General features: G+C 37.4%; 1 protein-coding gene across 1 annotated transcript in view; it reads right to left on the reverse strand.

Annotated features, from left to right (window-relative positions):
- Positions 1-495: 495 nt before the first annotated feature.
- Positions 496-19,748, reverse strand: part of LOC122789087 (pulmonary surfactant-associated protein D-like) — a 226,766-nt gene continuing 207,513 nt past the window's right edge. The window contains exon 4 of the mRNA XM_044056288.1: positions 496-1,364. Within this exon, the coding sequence (XP_043912223.1) occupies positions 985-1,364 (380 nt within the window). The 3' untranslated portion in view covers positions 496-984. The remainder of the gene's footprint in view (positions 1,365-19,748) is intronic.

Below are 19,748 nucleotides of genomic sequence, written 5' to 3' on the forward strand. Positions count from 1 at the left end.
TATATATATATATATATATATATATATATATATATATACATATACACAACTTGGAAAATGTGTTGTCTTTATCCCCCCTAAAAAATAGTGCCCCTCCTCTCCCACCTCCATCAGTGCAACCCTCTTCATGTTTTCATTCTTGTTTTCTGTCTCCCCCATTTCCAGCTTTCCTATCTTCCCCCTTTCCAATGTTATAAAAGACCATTCAGGGTGTCCATTTAAGGACACCATTAGATTCAATAAATAGCTGTTTGAGTTTACTGGTGAATAGCTGTGCTCACCACAGGCTCTCCTAAAAGCTCTTGGGTGAGTGTAGGCTCATGCTTGCTGCCACATAATGAAAGCAGCCTCAATAAATTGTGAATTTATATACCTATGGCTTCTATTGCACAGAACTACACTTGTTTGAATCCATTTTACACCAGTGAAAATAGGTGAATCGCTTGTGGGTTGGACTGAGATTTTCAATAAACAGCACCATTCATTCACTTTTAGTCACTTCGCATGTAGATGTAGTGGTGGTCTTTGTGAATTGTCCTTGGGAGTAAGTGAAGTGCAGGACTATGAATACAACCAGTCTGAGAAGTGCAGCTATTGCCACTTTTGCTTCAGTCAGAGGTTTAAATTTTCAGTATTTCTTAAATGCCCATTTATTTCAAATCTTCCATTGCTGTTCATAATTTTAACAAACATTTCAGCATTATATATAACATGCAATAATTTACATCAGAAATAAACTAGATGTACACGCTAAAAGACTGCAGAAGGGGGAAAGAATGGAAATAAAGTTTCTTAAATCATATAAATTTATGGCAGTAACCCTTACAAATAGGCAGATATGTTACTGAGTATCCTTGGATTCATTTAAAACACATTACACTACAGAGATTCATTTACACTGGAAAGCATAGCATTAAAAAGTCATGACCTGATTTCCATTTTTAATGAAGAATCAATAATATTGCTCCAGTGATAGGTATAGCTTTAAGTCTCACAGATAACAAGACCTTTCTCTGTGCATATAGAGTCATTCCACTTTCCTGTAGTTTGCATTACCACACAATCTTCAGCCTGATGTTCACCATTTGGTTCACCTGGATTCCAGTTTGAATAACTTATTGGTTTGTCATCTAGATATACAAACGTGCCTTCCATTTTTTCATCTGAAATTGCAAGCCATGCATCTTTGTCATACTTTTTCACAATTCTTTGCATAACCATATTTTCAGCTTCTGTCTTTGGAGCACTCAGTTGATAACCAGCAAGAGAACATTCTGACTTGGCACTTGAAAAGTTAGCGGTCTTTCCTGCAGTGATGAATGTTTTGTTTCCATCTTTGCAGATACTACCTAGAAACTGCAAAACTAAGAAAAGAGAGATTCTGTTTAAATACAGTTATGAAAATTATGATATTCATACTGAAGATCTGCATTTGTTTTTCTTACTCCCTGCTTCCAACACCACAAACTTAATCTAGTCAATTAAGTGGGAAGTAGCTCTTAGGTGACCTCTAAATTGAGCCACGTGAGGTTGGCAGTTATGACCAGATTTAAAAATGAAGTAACTTGGCAAACATTCCCTTTACCCCATCTGTACATAAATGCATTGAGAGCTTTCCAAACAATGTAATTACAGTTACTTTAATGCTCACATTCAGTCATTTCTGATTATACTATCATTCTGAATATTGTTTGTAAAGAAATATGAAATACCTTGCCTTGCCAGAAAAGAAGCAAGGCTTTTATAACCCACATTCTTCTAGCAAACTGATAAAATTCAGTATTTGCTTTTATGGTTTTCACAGAAAAAAAATTATCATTCTCTGGTGGGGGTGGGGTTCCTGGGATCAGTCCCCAGATTAGGGTTAGTGATTTCTTTTGCTCTTGAGTTGTTAATACAATACTAGTCTGACTGTTTATTTTGCACTGAGCATTCCCAGAAAGCAGATAGAGCAATTCAAAGTCCCCTGCAGTAGATATGTTTTCCAGACAAAGTTATTAACAAAGGATCCTAGTGTACCTTATGTGTGCATTGTAACATGCACCAGTGTATTTTGTCCACACATCATGAATCTTTCCTGTATGGTCACTGACAAACTTTATACCTACAGAGTGGTAGCCATGCGGTCTCACATGTGTACAAATCTAATCACATTTTGTTGCACGGATGGCAGTGCAACTGTAATCTGTCACCCTGAATACTCCAGATATTCATGTCTTGGTATGAATGCTGTTGGTGACATTTCAACTTAGATGTTTGTAATTTGTAAATGATATTGTTATTGTTCCACTCTTGCTGTCAGGAACTTGTTCAACATATAGTGACAGAGGCTTGGGAGGTTCCAGGCATGACTCCTGCAGGCCTTTGAATTGCAATAATTATTGAAGGTAACAGTGCAGTTCACAACCTTATTTTTCCAGGCATTGGCCCTATCCCTGCCTCCCTCTACTGCAGTGCACACCCTTATTTGCACAGGCATTGGCCCAATCCCTGCCTCCTTCTACCCCATAGGTCCTCCACTATCATGCAGCAAGTTAATTGTGGTTCATGGTTCCATCCATTCTGTAGAAACTGTGTTGCTGCTGTGCTGTAACTGTTGCACAGCTGCTGTGGTGTCTAGTAGGGTTACCACCTGTACCACATTGCGAGGGACAGTCCCTCTTTGGGCAGTTGTGTCCTGCAAAAAAATTGTAAAAATGGCAAATGTCCTGAGATTTTAGGACAAAATTATTTCCTATAGTTTATGTAATAGTTCCATAAAAAGTTATTCTGTATCTGAAACACCTAAATGTTATAAGAAACAGATTAAGCAACTAAAATGCTATAAGAATAAACTTTTATTTAGGCAAAAAAGTGAAGTTCTATCCTTTGTACTGGCCGTGGGTATGTTTTGGCCTGCAAAATCTGACCTTTGTACCAAAAATGTCCCACTTTGGGCATTTGAAAAGGTGTTAACCCTAGTGTCTAGTGTATTCATTTATCAACTGAAATGCTGTATCCAATAACTTTTTCTTACTCCAAACCTCTCAACATGTCACTTCATTCACATTATCTCATCACTGAAAGCATAATACGTATGTACATGCAATGTGTGCACTCAGTCTTGGCATTTTAAAAGCTAATTGGAACACTAAAATGAACCATTTTGCAGGGGACAAGCCCACTGTACCTCCTAAAACCCATTTTATTATTCTTACACCGAGGTCCCTGCAGCTTGGAGAAAGAGTGCCAACTAACAGGGAAAGAAATATCTACATCCCTCCTTATCTGATGAACTTCATGTATTTTATGAACAAAAGCGCTTATCTCTCATAGTTTTAAACAAGTTTTTTTTTTTTTCAAAAAGTTTCTTGATTAAAGTTCTTCTGGATTTTATCTGCAGCAGTTTGTTTCCTCGAGCCTTCCATTTGTGTTTTAATCTGTATTTCTTCAGTTTGTTTTTTTACCCCAACTGGCCCATTTGTTCTGACAGGAGCTAAGTATTGCCAGGATAGGTTACAGTCCTATGATCCATTTGTACCTGTGTGTTAATTCCCATAAACCTTCTATTCCCCAACAAATGTCATCTGGTAGGGATGATGCTAGCTTACTTGTCTACACAGCCTACCCTCTCCCCTTGGGAACATCCCTCTCCTTGGAGGCGTACCTTTAAATGGTAATTTCCCTTTGGTTTCTTAGTGTAAGTGCACCATGATAGTGTCAGCTCAGCAAGCTATAAACTCTAATGTTCCTGCCAGTCATCACCCATGTGATGAGCCAGAGCTACCTCACTCCCCTGAGGATAGGGAAGCCAGCAGTGTCTTGTCACACTCATCTTCCCTGACCAGCTCCTTTGGACACCTGAGCCTCTGGCTGATATTGGGTAATCTGCATCATAGTGAGACATTACCTATCTATGCCACTGAGCTGACTTTCTTGAAAGTGGATGTTTTGAGCAAGTAACAGTAAGTCATTGCTTCTGGCTTCTTTACTGTGTGCTATATACCTTGGTATATTTGATATATTTGTCTTGAAATTCTGCTCAAATATTTATGCATGAATGTACATCAAATAGTGAATGTATAGCAAATAATGCCTGCCTGCATACCTCAGCCATGTGCAGTTCTATGATTTCATACCAGCTCTTTGGCATCTCTAGTCGTTAACTGAATTGTGCTTTATCATGCTCGTATACTTGCACAGTGCACTGCTCTTTGTCATTATGTACTGGCTTTACGATTCTTGCCAGATGTCTTAAGAAATTTTGTTGCAGGCTGTTTAGCAACTGTTCTCAGCATCTTTCATTTGTATGTCCTAGGAACATGGCATGTAGTAACCATATTTGAGTCTCATATACTAATCTTGCTATAGTAATGATTTAATTGGTATGTATTTCTGGAATGTAGGGATCTGAATATTTGGCCAGGCAGTCTATTAGTGGACATTCAAAAGTTTACTATGCCTTAATTAAAGCCAAGTATTCTATTAATAGTTACTTTCTAGCTCATACCATTTTTTACTGCACGGGTTTCTGTCACTACTTATTTTATGGTGGCAGATCAGGTCTCATCTCATAGCCTTCCTTGTTTTAATTGCATTGTACTCAATTTCATCTAGTAATAAAGTTTCCTCAGAACAGCTGGGATTCACTATTTATCCTTTTATTTAAATGCCATGGTAATTATGGAAATACTGTTTTCAAACAACCCTGTGGTGCAGTGAAACTGACCCTCACTATAGCCTGTACAGACGCACATTCAGTTAGCAGCTTGGGTCATGGAGGAGACAGCAGGGGAAGGATGGGACTGACCAGCTAAAGATGGGTCACCACTCCCAATGGGAGGGAGTCTGATACAGTCCTTCTGCACAAGCCCTATAAGGGGTAGGCTCCAATGCTGTGCTCCCTGCAGAAGGATTCTTGAGGCACAAGCTAGGCTAAAGACTGTTTGCACTACAGCCAAGCATTTTCATTTTATGGGTGAACACACCCATGACCATTCATTGCACCACTTCTACCAGCCAGCAAGGGGGTAGGGGGTTTGTTAGGGGAACACGAAAATGATAGAGGTTGTCTATATATCCAGCCTCACTGCTTCCTCTTCTTGACATCTTCTAATGATAGAGTGGGGAAGAAGGAATGGGCCAGTGAAGGCCACAGAGGAATGGTCAGATAGATGTGGTGAAAATGTAGAAATAAAATATATAGCCTGGTATGCAATATTTTCATTTGGGTATAAATAATTCCAAAACAAGTTAAAGGTCAAAGACTGAAATGTTGAACTAGATGAATTAAAATATTTATTCCACACATATAACTTATTCTTAATCTGTCTGTGCTTTCCTGCAACCAGCTGGCTATTCTGTTTAGTAGTAGATATTTGCTTAGAATCATTCTAATTATCTCTTGTTATTGTATATAATGGGTTATACATTCAAAGGCTTTACTCAGATGAAGCTAAATTACATTTTGTAGGGCACTCCGCTCCATAGCCCTATGAGCACACTCTATGAGATAATGAATGAAGGTAAATGTCAATCTTTGACTTAAAATCTCAAGCTGATGGCTATCTAGTACATTCTTATTATGTAAATCAGATTACTTAGACTTAGCATTCAGTGTTTTTTTAACTTGTAAGTGGTAGTTGATAAAAGAAGTGGCCTGCAGTTATCAATCTCAGATCTCTAGCACAGCAGTGGCCTCTTCCCAGATCTTTGAGAATTCACAAACAATAATTTATTGATGTGGAAAATAATTTCTACCCAGTATTCATAGTCATTTGCACAAATGCAATAGGGGTATCCCTGTTGTTTATAAATGAGCATAGCAAAGCAGAGATTCATAGAGGCCATTTACACTTATGCAAAAGGCCTTAAGTGTATTGAGATGCAAATGAAAATGCTAATGAGGTGTTCTTGCAATTCGCAGTCCAGTATCCGTGCAGTACGCACATCCCTTGTTAAACGCAGTGTTTCTCCTTTTATACTGGAGTTGCAGTCCAAGAAGTTGCCCCCAAACATCACTTTAGTACTTTGTCCAAGTAAGCACAAGCATCAAAGTGTAACACTTCCCCCACCAACCCTTCAGTCGTGTGCCATGTATGCAGAAGCATGTCATTGATACCAAATTAAACCTTTTCCATTCCCCTCACATCTCCATATGCCTCTGTTAAATTGCTGCTTACTGGAATAAATTCAAGGCCATTTGCTCATTTGGTATGGAAAGGAACTCATTATACATTCATCTCTGTGAATCCTACTGATTCTCAAACATGTAACACTCCTTATCCGCATATCAGCTGCCCCCCCTCCCATTGCTTATGCCTTAAACATATTACACTTTTGCAATAGGGAGCTGTATTTACAAAAATGCTTCTGCATTTACATATCCATCCTGCAAGTCCAGGATTTGCTTATCAATATAGCTCTCCTCTTCACAGATTTCTGCTAGGAAAATGAAAAGCCCTGAACTAGGAATACCAGCCTCTATGTTAACTGCTCTCTTAACTTTTACTTGTGATAGTGGGCAACCCTGGCCTTTCACTGGTTTTAAACTTAGGCCAAGTAAAACCATTTCCACAAATTATATTTTCTTTATCTATGTTTACTGTTAATTCATAAACACCACCCTACAGTGCACATAGGAGATTTACTTACAGAAATGTAAATATATATATATATATATATATATATATATATATATATATATATATATATATATAGAACTGGACTACCGTTAACTTGCTGTATCACCCGAGGCATACCTTGTTGGTGTGTGATATTGCACAGATGCAATACATCATCCTGACATACAGGAATGTTACATGCCTATACACAATGGCAACTACCAGCTTACCTGGACTATCACAGAATATGGTCACAGGAATGTGACATGGCTATACATGATGGTCTTTACCAGTTTACATAGGGCTGTTACATACTATAGCACATATACGGAGTGATCCCCTCTTCCTAAAATGACAGCCACGCAACCATTGTACAGATGTATTGGCCATTATATAGGTTACTATATGCATACTGACATAGAATTTTAACTTACCCTAACAACAGGCAAGGTACTTCTTTTTTCAGGAAGCATCCACATTTACCTGGAAGCTTTCTGCATCTGTAGGGCAAAAGGGCAAATAATACATACATAAATAAAGTATTTCACACAATATGGCCTGCAATGTGTAGGGTATGTATGATGGGTCTATATTATGTAGTCGAAGGAACAAAAACCCGAATAGCCTTTCATTGACACATGTGTCAAACCTACAGTTAAGTGAATGGCCACATTGTAGACTTTTACAAGGGAAAAAATCAGTAGGCCAACTACGCACGACACAATATCACAAAAATTATGAAGTGGGGGGGCTTCGATGGCAGCCAATAATGATTTAAAACTATATGGAGGTGGAAGGCTTATAACCCACAGCTGGGTGTGGGAAATGCTGGATTTACCCATGATTGGTGTGGTTTGGTCACATGGGTGAAGCCCGAGTGACCAAACAAAGCCAACCGTGGGTAAATCCAGCATTGCCTACACTCAGCCATGGGTTATTGCTATTATACAATGACATTATTTAAGAAAAAAATACTTACTTTTCTTAAATAATGTCATTGTATAATGCCTCCATGCTGCCCTTCCACAGTTTTCCAGTATCCTGGGGCATTTATGATGTACTGCATATGCGTAAGGGACTTGTGTTCCCACACTTATGCAGTACATCAGTGCTGTGCAGAGGTAGCAACGGAGAAAGGAAGAGCTCCGTTGTCTTTTTTTAAGATACCTCGCTATGTTATACGAGTTGAAGAACTCGTATAATATACCAAGATATCTTAAAAAAAAGCAACAGAGATCTTCTTTTCTCCATTGCTACTTCTGCAGAGCAAAAAAAAGTAAAAAAAAAAAAAAAATCAGGAGATGTACTAATGGAAAAAGTCCAGGTGACTGGACCTTTTTACGTTAGTATATTCTTGGATTTGCAACAGGCATGCTGGTTGGCCTGGCCAATCAGCGTGCTCGTTTTTGAATATTAATGGACAGTCATCGTATAATTTACATTCACACACATAAAATACTATTTAAATCACATTGTAATGTTGTTCCACAACTACATTGCACTGCACACTGTTTCATATTATTCAAAACAAAAGGAAACCCTTGTTGTGCTCTTCAGCTGCATGCTAGTTTACCTTTTGGCAAAAATGATCAAATTGATCTTCTGATGCAAGCTGATAATTATTCAGTATAGCTGCCTTCCTGGGCTTTTTTGTAGTTTTGTCTATTAACACTTCAGACAAGTAAAAAGTGGTCAATGGATATTACACCTTTGTGAAAAATATTTTATATATTCATAAAATCACAGTAAGTGCTTTTGCCCACTTAGAATCTTAAATTACTCTGACAAAGTAAGACTTTGAAGCAGCCAAAGAGGGGAAACCATTTTTTTATATAAAGTTTGCCATGTCAGACTATTCTAGAACTTTGCTCCTGAAGGCAGAAATAAACTGGCAATCTTTATTTTACAAGAATAGTCTGCCTTTCTGTTTTCATAATGCAGCTGATCTTATTATTAAATGGAAGAACTCTAATCATGCCTTCCTAACCTCAGACACTACCATGCATTTCTTGCAAGAAAGTTTATTGAGTGAGAAGGTATTAACTGAGATCGTAAATGAAAGTATCTCCCTCCCCCCTTCTAAACAAGTCATCTGGAGCCATCAAGAGTTCCAAAATAATTGCAGGCTTGGGAAAATGTGCAGCAATGCCTTCTAAGTGACAAAAAGTGAGCACTCCTCAGATGTTTAGCCCTAGCTCATCAGGTCCAAGGCAGGGAGGTTCAGTCTCTGCCTAAGAAGACTCTTTCAGTGCAATACTTTCCTGATAATCTACAAATAGAGATGATCTATAAAGACAGAATTGGAAATGTTTGCTGATAGTGACACCCAGAGAGAAAATATGGATTTTTTTTTTTTAATGGAGGTAACTGAAGGCCTACTGTCCATGAAAGCTATAAAGGCACACAACCTGTGACAGCAAAGTTAGGGATATTGAGAAATATATTAACCAGAGAACAGAAAAAAATGTCAAGCTACCTAAGAAAAAAAGAAATGTTTGCTTACTTTAAAATTTAAGGATACTTGTACTTTTGCTAAATATGTGGCTACTTTGAGATATAATGCAGCTGCCTGTACTGACCTCAGGCTACAGAAGTGCAATGTTCATTTGGGTCAACTGATTGTGCTGGCAGGGATCCTGAATGGGAACTATTTGAAATGTGAGGATGTGCCACAGCGAGTCCCGAAATATGGAGACCGAATGCCCGAAAGAACAGACTTGCATATACTAAGTCCAAGATGCCATTTCTCAGAATATTCCCTTTTCTCCAAGGTATGGCAATCTCGGATTTGGTATGTATATATATATATATATATATATATATATATATATATATATATATATATATATATATATATATATATATATATATATATATATACATATATATATATATATATATATATATATATATATATATATATATATATATATATATATATAGGATGCAAGTTTAAAGGAGAAGACTGATTTTTTGAGATTTGCTGTTGTCCAGGTTTTCCGTCTTTTTTTTTTTTTGCTTGTCAGCACCTGGCATTTCAAGTGCCGACATTTCAATAGTGAGCAATTCTGAATACACTGTAGCAAAGACTGAGTGATCTTGTAGTTGCATTGATCTTTAGGTAGGACACTGTACAGCCGGTAGGAAGTGTCAACTTTTCTATTATATTAAGTGCTGTGCTATTAATGGTTACATGACTAATTTCTCTTCTGTCAATTTCAGGATTTCCAGTTGCTCACTAAAAGAAAGGTCTCAGATAACTGGTTAAAAACTATTAAAGCCGAGGTCATCTTATGTCAAAGAGTCTAAATTTGTGAAAAACATGCATTTGCAAGAGTATCAGATAAATGGTGGGAAGGAGTGGTGATACGCAGTTTATGTAAGCTGTCAAGCCCTGGGGTATGCAATTCTCTTAGTAAATTCCTTGACTGGTCATTAATAGACACAACTGTGCATAATAATGGAAGGTGAGTTCTGGAGAAGTTTAATACATTAACAGGTTTACTTGTGTTAGGGCCAATGTACTGTCTTAACATAGATGTCCACAAATTCTTTGCAAGTTTTTTTAAGACAAGTAGAGAGACAGTGACTGTAGGGGTTGTTCATAACATATTGTTGTTGTTGCTGTCTTTCAGCTTTTCCCAGTTAGGGGTCGTCACAGCGGAACTCCGGTCCACTAATGATTGGCAGTAGATTTTCATGAATGCTGAGGTGCCAGCTCGACGTTCAACCTTCAATGAAGGCACGCCCATTTACGCATGTCTTTTGAATGCCCACCCAACCACGGGGAGGACATGCAGACTCCACACAGAAGGCAGTCCCCGCACTCCAGCCAAGAATCGAATAACTGAACCTCTTGCTGTGAGGCAACAACACTACCACTGTACCACCGCGGCAGGCAAATTAATATATCAATGAGCTCATTAGAGAGAGGAAATGCCCCTTAACTGAGAAATGTAACAGAGCATGGAAATGTAATAGTCAGACATACATTTACATTTGTTCTTTGATCTTTGGAGGAAAATGCATCCCTAGGAAGACCTTTATTCTAGTTTTCACTCCAAAGGGTGGCTCCCCTAGTAGGACTTTTTTCACTCTCCACGGGCTTAGCTGCTGACACAGTCAACACAGACATCATTACGGCACTTCTTGTGGATCAGGTGACTGTCACTTTGTTTCATCATCAGGTCCTTCTGTCAAGAGGAACGCTGCTCATGGAGATTAGATGTGTTAGTGCTAAGAGGCCCTGAGATAGTCTTGTTTCTATAGAAGATCTAGCACTGAAGAAAGCTTAATCCCTTAAGCAATATACCTGTCCAGATTTGGGAGACTCACTTAAACTGGCATTGAAAGAGCCATGTAAAACATGGCTAGTACAAGTGCCTAAGTCTCAGGCTGTCAATGTCCACTGGTCACTGTTCCCACTCAGACTTGATTATATGCTTGGGCAAGATGCAGCAGGCATGCAAACAGACACAGGGAGTGGAATTGTCATATTGCACCTGAGCATGTGGCCAGGTTTGAGCAAGGTACATGTGGTAGCTTATGCGGAGATATGGAGGGGATAAGAGTGTCACTTAGAATTTCAGGCTGCAATTGGGAGTGGGATTTCATAGGTTCATAGATTCATAGGTTGGTACTAGGCTAATTAGTATTGAAGAAGGGTTCTGCCCGAAAGCTTTGCTCTGTATTAAACATTTTTCCTACCAAGTTTTCTTTTTTTGCTTAACTTTTTGCAGTCAGTGTCTTTACACATAACAATTCCCTGGCTATTTCTTCCCACAATATTTACTACTCTGGACCCCTGTCTAGCTAGGTGACTGACATGATCCCTGGGGTGAATTTCCTATCTCCCATCCAATCGTCAAGGTTCCTTTTGAAGAGGGCCAAAGAGGCACTCTGCTTGACATGTATGGGCAGTCTTTTCCAGAGTCTGGGGAGTTTCTGGGTCAGGAACCTATCCCTCCAGCATGTTTTGTTCATTGTGATGACAAGGTTTAGATCCCTGGAGCGTGTGGCTCTAAGGGATTAGGATTTCTTTGACATGGCCTTGTATGTTAAGCAGAGATCACCTCTGAGTAGATGATATGCAACAGAGTATAGCTGGAGTTTTTTTAGACTGTCAGCAGAGGGCATCTGCTTTAGGCCTGTGATTCTTTTAGTGAGGTATTTCTATGGCCTTTCCATTTGTTGCAGATGTCTTGAGAGGTACATACCAAATGGGGCATTGTATTCTATAATGGGTCTAATGAGGGATAAGTACAGTGGGACAATGACCTCCTTTTTTCTGGATGAAAAGCCCTTAGTCATGAGGTATGCCACATAGAAGAATTTCCTGACTGTCGTGGCGATGTGGTTATTGAAGGTGAGACCACTGTCTACCTGTGTCCCTAAGTCTCTTATCACACTTTCAGTGTTTAGTGTACTGCCACCTATGTGGTATTTCATGGGTACATGTTTTTTCCCAAAGGGAATAACTATACATTTCTTGGCATTGAGCTTGAGCCCATGGCTCTGGCATCAAGCATCTGTTTCTGTAAGGCCCTTTTGTAGAATATCCACATCATTTGGGTATTCAGTAATGACTCCCAGTTTGCAGTCATCTGTGAACTTTGTTAGCCAGAGTCCCTTAGTGTTGGCCTGTACTTCAGAGAAGTAGATGCCAAACAAGAGCGGTCCCAGGACTGAACCCTGAGGTACTCCACTTGTCACTTGCCTGGAGCTGGATTTGGAGTCGGCTACTTTTACAGTGTGGGTTCTGTCAGTAAACCAGATGCAACCCATCAAGTGATGTAGGGATTAATGCCCAGCTTAGTAAGTTTATCTATGATTCCAGAGTGGGGGATGGTGTTGAAGGCCTTGACAAGGTCAAGATAGGCTGTGTGGACTGCCTTACCCTTGTCCACAGCTCTGAAGACTGATTTGAAGAAGTCAATCAGGTTCAGGAGACAAGATCAGCACTTCATGAACCCAAACTGAGTGTGGTCCAGTGTTTGAAGTTGCCAATGTCTTTGTTTAAGTTTAGGGAACAGGAAGGAGGTATTTAGATCTAAGGAATCATCACAGACTTTAGTTTTAGAGAGAGGGAATAGAGTTTAAGGTTTATGGAGCAACTGGGGACTTCAGATTTAGGAATCGACAAGGGACTTTAGAGTTAGGGCAAGGTATGCCAGTGTTATAGTTATGGATAATGAGTGAGGATTCAGGTTAGGCTTAGAGTCTAGAGACCAGGTAGAATTTTTTAGGATTAGCAGTAGGGCCCTGTTAGGGTTATGCAGTTCAGAGGGATTGTTTAATTTGCCTTCTAGGAACTTGAATATGACTAATGGGAGATAGGGCACTTGCCATTTACAACAAGTGCGTCCCTAGCTACTAGCATACAGACACTTGTAGTAAAACCATATAAAACTGTTAAATCTACGTTATTAAAATACTAGATAGGATATTCAGAAACTGGAGAACCTGGTCAGTCAAGTGTGGGATAAGCATAAAAGAGGTAGATTTAGAGATAAAAATTGTATTAAGAATTATAAGTCTTTACAAAAAACAAACAAACAAAAAAAGAGTATTATGAAACTGGAGAAACCAAGGCTGTATATGGTGAGAGTGAGCATAAGACTCAGGGCTAAAGGGAACAGACAGAGTAAACTCTTAGTACATAGGAGCAAACAGATGCACTAAAAATCCTTTGTAGCTGCTATTCATTCAAAAGATGTAGAGATTATAATAAATTAGAAAAAGGCTGTTAAATCAACAATACTGTTAATATGTATTTCGTTATTACTATGAGAAACTCCATTCAGTGGTATGAGAATTCTCTGGGATGGAGCTCAAGACTTTTCTGGATTCTGATAAATGTCTGTAGTTATCTGCTGATCAGAGATGCTCCTCTGAGGTCCCAATTAGTGTATAGGAGGTTAGGAAAGCTCTGTTGTCATGTCCTTATGGTTAAGCTCACGTCTATATCAGAACAGTGAACGCTAAAAATAGAGAATGCTATTCTGTCGAACTATAAAGTTCAAAAGCCAAAAATGTTAAAGTCACGGATAGGCAAATGTTTTCCCAGGGAAAACATTTGCTGAACCAAAATAAAATATACAAACAAAATAAAGTGGGGGGCTTTACCCCCCACACACCCCCAACTTAAATATACCAACTCTGAGATTGCACCACAGTGGAGAAAACATTGAGGTCCTGAGAACAGCCCAGCATTTTTCCCCTGGGGAAAAAAATCCCTGTTTCGTGACTTCAACATTCTCAGCTTTCGAACTTTACAGTTCGACAGAAGAGCATTTGCTATTTTCAGTGTTTGCTCTTTTGATAGGAACCTAAAGTTCCAGGATCAGATGGCTTCATGCAAATATATTAATGAAATTTAAGGATCTGCTGACCTTGAACCTGAAATACCTTTTTTGTTCCTATCAGCGGGTTGGTCATATTAATCACTCCTCTCAAATGTTGATAATCATTGTCATTCTAAACATGAAAAGGACCCTCCTGAGGCCAATAATTATACGTCTGATTCTTTGTTAAACTTGGATGTTAGGTTGTATGCAAAAATACTGCCAGAGCAACTAACAAACTACTTTCGATCATTATTTTATCATCTCATGTGATTTTTTTTTTTTTTGCTGAGAGATTTGGTACAGTCAATTTTTTGCAATTTAGTTACATATACAGGGACTATGCAATGTTTCAGAAACTGCAATGGCAGTCTTAATGGACTTAGCTCAATTCAGTTCATAGCTGTCTCAGCAGTAGTCCACCCACCAATAGCATAAGGAGGGAGCTGCACCCCTAAATGTGCTGTCTTTCAGATGAGATGTCAATCCAAGGTCTCACCTGCATGAGTTTGTAGTAATTCAGGTGGAAACAAAGATCCCATGGCATTTACTGAAAAGAGTAGGAGTTGCTTTATTTCACAAAATTTCATTTAATCACTTGTTTATTTATTGACATTTGATTACCTGGAAATTCCGATTGGGTAGGAGCCCATTTTCAGCAGAGGCCTGGGGAGAAAATCTCAAAATTATTGCAAAACATTTTAAGTGCAATAATTTTACAGTGTTTAAAATAATACAAAAAACAAATGCAGTTTTAATAATTATATCAAATTAGACATAATATGAAAACATTGGTTAAGAGTAGAAACACATTATATGACAATGATTTAATAGTTAGAAAAATTTAGCCTCTTTAAAGAGAAATTAAAGGTAAGTTAAAATAATGCAAAAATAAATTTAAATACAAAATTAGAGAACATCAAGCTTAAGGTATATTTAAAGAGAAAGCCAGGGGAGAAAAATTAGTAGACGTAAAGAAGTGATTGAAGAAGGGAGAGTAAGGAGATATGAGGTATGAATAGGTATTTGTTCACACTTAGGGATGTAGTTTATTCCATTATTGAGCAAGAACAGAGACACCTTTGGCTAGGAAGTCTTACACTCATTATGTACATAATCATTCTCTTTGCACTTTATACACTAGTTAATACAAATATTTCACTTTCAACCCTCTTACATTTTCATCCACAACTATTTTCTTTTTTATTTCACTTACTTTTTCATCTTTCTTTATGTTATACAATAGTTCTTAATAACTTCTTTTCCATAAACTAGAGACAAGAATAAAATATTTTATCCAATTTTTGATATCTTATTTTCAAAACTATATTTCCCATAAAATATCATATCCATATTGATAATTACAAAAAGAAATCACAATGATAAGTACACTTGAACAAAACCCAAAACCTTTATGTTTTTACGATATACAAAAACATATTTTCTGCCTCTTCATCATTTCAAAAATGACACAGTTTATCCTCTAATACATTATATTCCATGTTCCCCTTTACTGGCAATTTAATTAACAATCACTAAAGAAACTCATTCACTTCAAAAATAAGGTCAAATCTTTTTGTCTTTCCCCATAAAGTATTTTTATTCAACCCCCATCCCACAGGATTTAATGTTTAGTGAAAACATTTTATACTTATTTTTTTTTAGTCTAAAGTCATCCACTTCAGTTTTCCATGTTTTTTATCCTTTTACATATTTTCCCCTGAAATACTTTCAATAACTAATTTCCCTTTGATAAAATCAACCTTCCACACATCCTTATAGCCTTTAAATAATAATAGTCTTACTGACCTTTTTCATCTACTTTTTAAAGAAGTAATTCAAATGCACTGAATCCAAAAAAGTTTGTTTTCTTTTAATTCAGCTCTTCTCCTTCCATAACAATATAAACAACACCCCCTTTAAATTGTACTCAACCTTGTTCCCCACAAAAAGTAGAAAACTTCTAATACCTCACTTTCCATGCAACTGGGAAACATGAAAATGCTACATAAAAAGCCACCATCCCTAAAACATAAGTATTTAACATGTACATTCTGTTTCTTAATGATAACTAAAACACTTTCCACCATTCTGTTAACTTATGAATTGTTTTTAAAATTTCCCTACATTGCTCTATTGCTGTAGTACAATAATTGTCAAATTAAATGCCTAGTACATTAATCTCCATTTTTGTAAAATATATACCCCAGTGTTTACTACTTTCAAAAAACATACTTTTTTATCCAGCTGTGCCCCTTCCTCAGCCAGTTACATTTTTGTCCTAATTATGGCTTTTTTATCCATCTGTTCTTCTATATTTTACTAAATCATATGTGTAAGTCACTATTTACATATCTTTTACCCCTTCCTTAACTTCCCATGTGGCTTCTTCTAACATTCATCTTCAGATTTTAATCACCAAATTAATAACCATAACAAACAGCCTTATACTAAATAAGCACCCTTCTTTCACTTTTTTTGTTTGTTTTATGTTTCTTTATCCATCTAGTCACCATCCCTGAAACATATATTTTTATATACTGTTTTTACTTTCCTTATTTTTCCTATTATATAACTTTCTATTATAATTAACATTTGTCAGCGATCAACACAGTCATATCCTTTAGCCATATCACATACTACAATTCTTCCTTCACTGTTATTCTACATTATGCAATATTTATTTATTGGCATTTGTTAACCAGGAAAGTCCAGTGAGCCGAGCAGAGGCCATTTTCAGTGGAGGCCCGGGGAAAAAAGTTTCACAAAGAAAATACAATTTAAGTATCTAATACAATAACAAATCTATATATAAAACAAAAGCAGAATACAGTATAAGGCAAGAGGAGAAAAGTTCCTCAGGAATTACAAAGGAGTATCTAGTACAATATAAGTCATACATTCAGAAAATACAATCTAATAGTAGAAAACAATATAAAGCAGAAGAAAAATTCATAAGAATTATAAATGAGAGTCTCATACAGCTGAATTCTTAAATTTCAGAAGAGTTAAGTCAACACAATTAGAACTACAATTAATTAGAATACACAATTAATTAATTAGAATACACAACCTGTTTTACCATTATTAATGTTTCATTTATCCTCTTCACTTTAATTCCATATATTCTCTATTCTAGCACTTGCTTCAAACTACTCATTAATCTATTTAAAACTATTTGCATAAATATGTTATAATCAGTGTTACCTTACATTGCCAGCCTCATGTGCTTTAATTCCTCTCTACCCCCCTTTTTTTCAAATTATTTTTTAGCCCCTTACAGCTTTCCTCTGCTTTGATCCCTTTCTCAATCCACTCATTCAAACTTTCCAGCAACACTTCCTTATCAAATTCTGAAATATGCTTATACAATCCATACCCTTCCTTTATCACTTCCTCCTATTCCATCATTTCTATTTTTTCTGCTTCTTTCATTAAGTCTGTTTACCTTTCAAATCTATTCTTTTGCATTCATTTATTTATACATTCATGGCTAATCTAAAAGAAATTGAAGCATGCTTCTTCGACACACCGGTATCAGAAAAATGAATATCAAGACCAGTCAGTCTAAAACACAACAAACACAGAAAAAATATTTTGCAGGGGGTAGCAAGCCCTGCTTCATCCCCCATGTAGGGATCTCTACTCTTACAGCTCCCTAAATTATATATACATATATATATATATATATATATATATATATATATATATATATATATATATATGTATACTAACTCCAGGGTTGCAAACCAGTGAAGAAAAGGAAAAAATTCCCAAAAAGGACTCCACTGGCTCAGACAATGCAGTACATTGTTGTGAAAGTCATTGCAACATAAAATGTTTGCACTAAAACCATGCATCCACCAATGCGTAAATCACCTGTAATCTTTTACCTTTTTCTTTATTGTATCTATATAATCTTTCTTCTTCCAGTCCCCAGTACCAATAACATTATCTAGTATAAAGTATCTGCTTATCTGCCATTCATTCTTTGCTTTAACTTTCACAGCAGGTCTCTTTAATCATATTTCACAATCCACATTTGCCTCTGTTCACTTTCTGCTACTACATTTAATTGTTTTAGTGCTCTGTATTCACTTGATGCAGCTGCATACATTCATCTCAGAACATCAACACTGTCCTTAGTCCCCTCATTTAGTCTTTCTTCCTTTTGCCCATCACAGAGCATGCCCTCTGGCTGACTGTGCCCCTTGTCTGTCTATTAAGCTACTTTTCTCACACCCATAACCATTTTTCTTTCTTATTGCTTCTCCGTCAAAGCCTCAAAACTCATTTTCAGCAATTACACTCTACTGCATAGTTATTATAACTGTCCCTTCATGCTAATCTTTCTTTACAAACCACTCAACCCCCACCCCCCCCAGCTGCAACAATATTAACTATCAGGCTCTCCTCTGCCTTATTGTCATGACTCATAGCTTCTTCCACTTCTTCTGTTCCTTTGAAATGTTTTCTTTCACAATGACTTGTAACATCCCTTGGGCACTATTTATCAACTATCTGAAAAGAACAGGAGTGCTTTATTAGTATTTACATACATTTTATACCATACACATAAACTTTAAATCCTTGGGCCAGATTCCAAAAGAAAATTGTGGAGAACACAGCACGCTGAAGAAAGACTTCAGTTCAGAAATGGTGGATGTAATTCAATGATGTACTTTAAAACAAGCCTTAGGATTTATCTATTCAGTGTAGGATAATTACAGAATCTGTGCATGCCCACTGGATTCCAAAATATAGCAAGCATGCTCAAAGAAACTTAAATGTGACAAAGTGCTTTGCTGACAACTTTATGAAAGCATTTGGCACAGGCTACATCTATTAGGATGAGAGAAAGCTCTTTGTTATAGAATCCTGCAGAATCTGCACCACTAACAAAAAAAAAAGAAAAAAAAAGCAACTGTGGTGCAATGTATTACAGCAGGCTAGGGTACTGATAGCCATAGAGGAAGATCTGGCAATGCATTCTAGAAAGCAGCCAGCTAGACACTGAGCCCAGCTGTCTGATGACAGGCTATGTTTAACATGTGTGCCCCGCAAATGTATACACATACCTTGTGAGCTAACCCCATACCTATTGAGACCAAAGTATGCCTGAGCCTAGGTATACTGGCATCAGGGAAATTTCAACAGCGTATGGAAAATGCAGTAAACATGTCAAGGACAGCTGCCAGTCACATCCTATCACAATTCCTGGCTGCAATGTGCATCAGTGTGTATGAGTACATCCACTTTCCAGACACAGTCGCAGAGTGCAGGAATGTCATGCATCATTTCTACACTACTGACAACTTCCCCTGTGTACTCAATGCAATAGACTGCACCCCAATTCTTATCAAAACCCCTGCAGTACTTGAAGCAGAAATTTACAGAAATAGAAAGGGGTGGACATCATTTAATTGCCAGGTGGTATGAACAGCAGATGATATAATGGCAAATATAATGGCAACACACTCTGGGAGTGTGCATGATGTTGCTATATGATGACAATGTGGTCTGAGGACTGCCTTCCAAACTGGAGAAAAACCTAAGGGACTACTACTTGGTAAGTGCAGTAACACAGCTATGTTGTAAATTGAATCCAAACCTATCAGTGGCACACATGATGACAACTTATGTGTCATCTGCTTCCCACCTACAAGCCTGTGACCACTACAGCTGTAGCTAATGATGTCTCAAACAGCTCCATCCAACCCTACAGATGATGATATAATAGATCACAAACTGTAACAAGAAACACCATAGAGTGTGTTTTGGCATGCTGAAATCCAGATTCAGA

This window comes from Protopterus annectens, chromosome 14.part0 (genome assembly GCF_019279795.1).
Source record: "Protopterus annectens isolate FY-2018-M chromosome 14.part0, PAN1.0, whole genome shotgun sequence".
Lineage (NCBI taxonomy): Eukaryota > Metazoa > Chordata > Ceratodontiformes > Protopteridae > Protopterus > Protopterus annectens.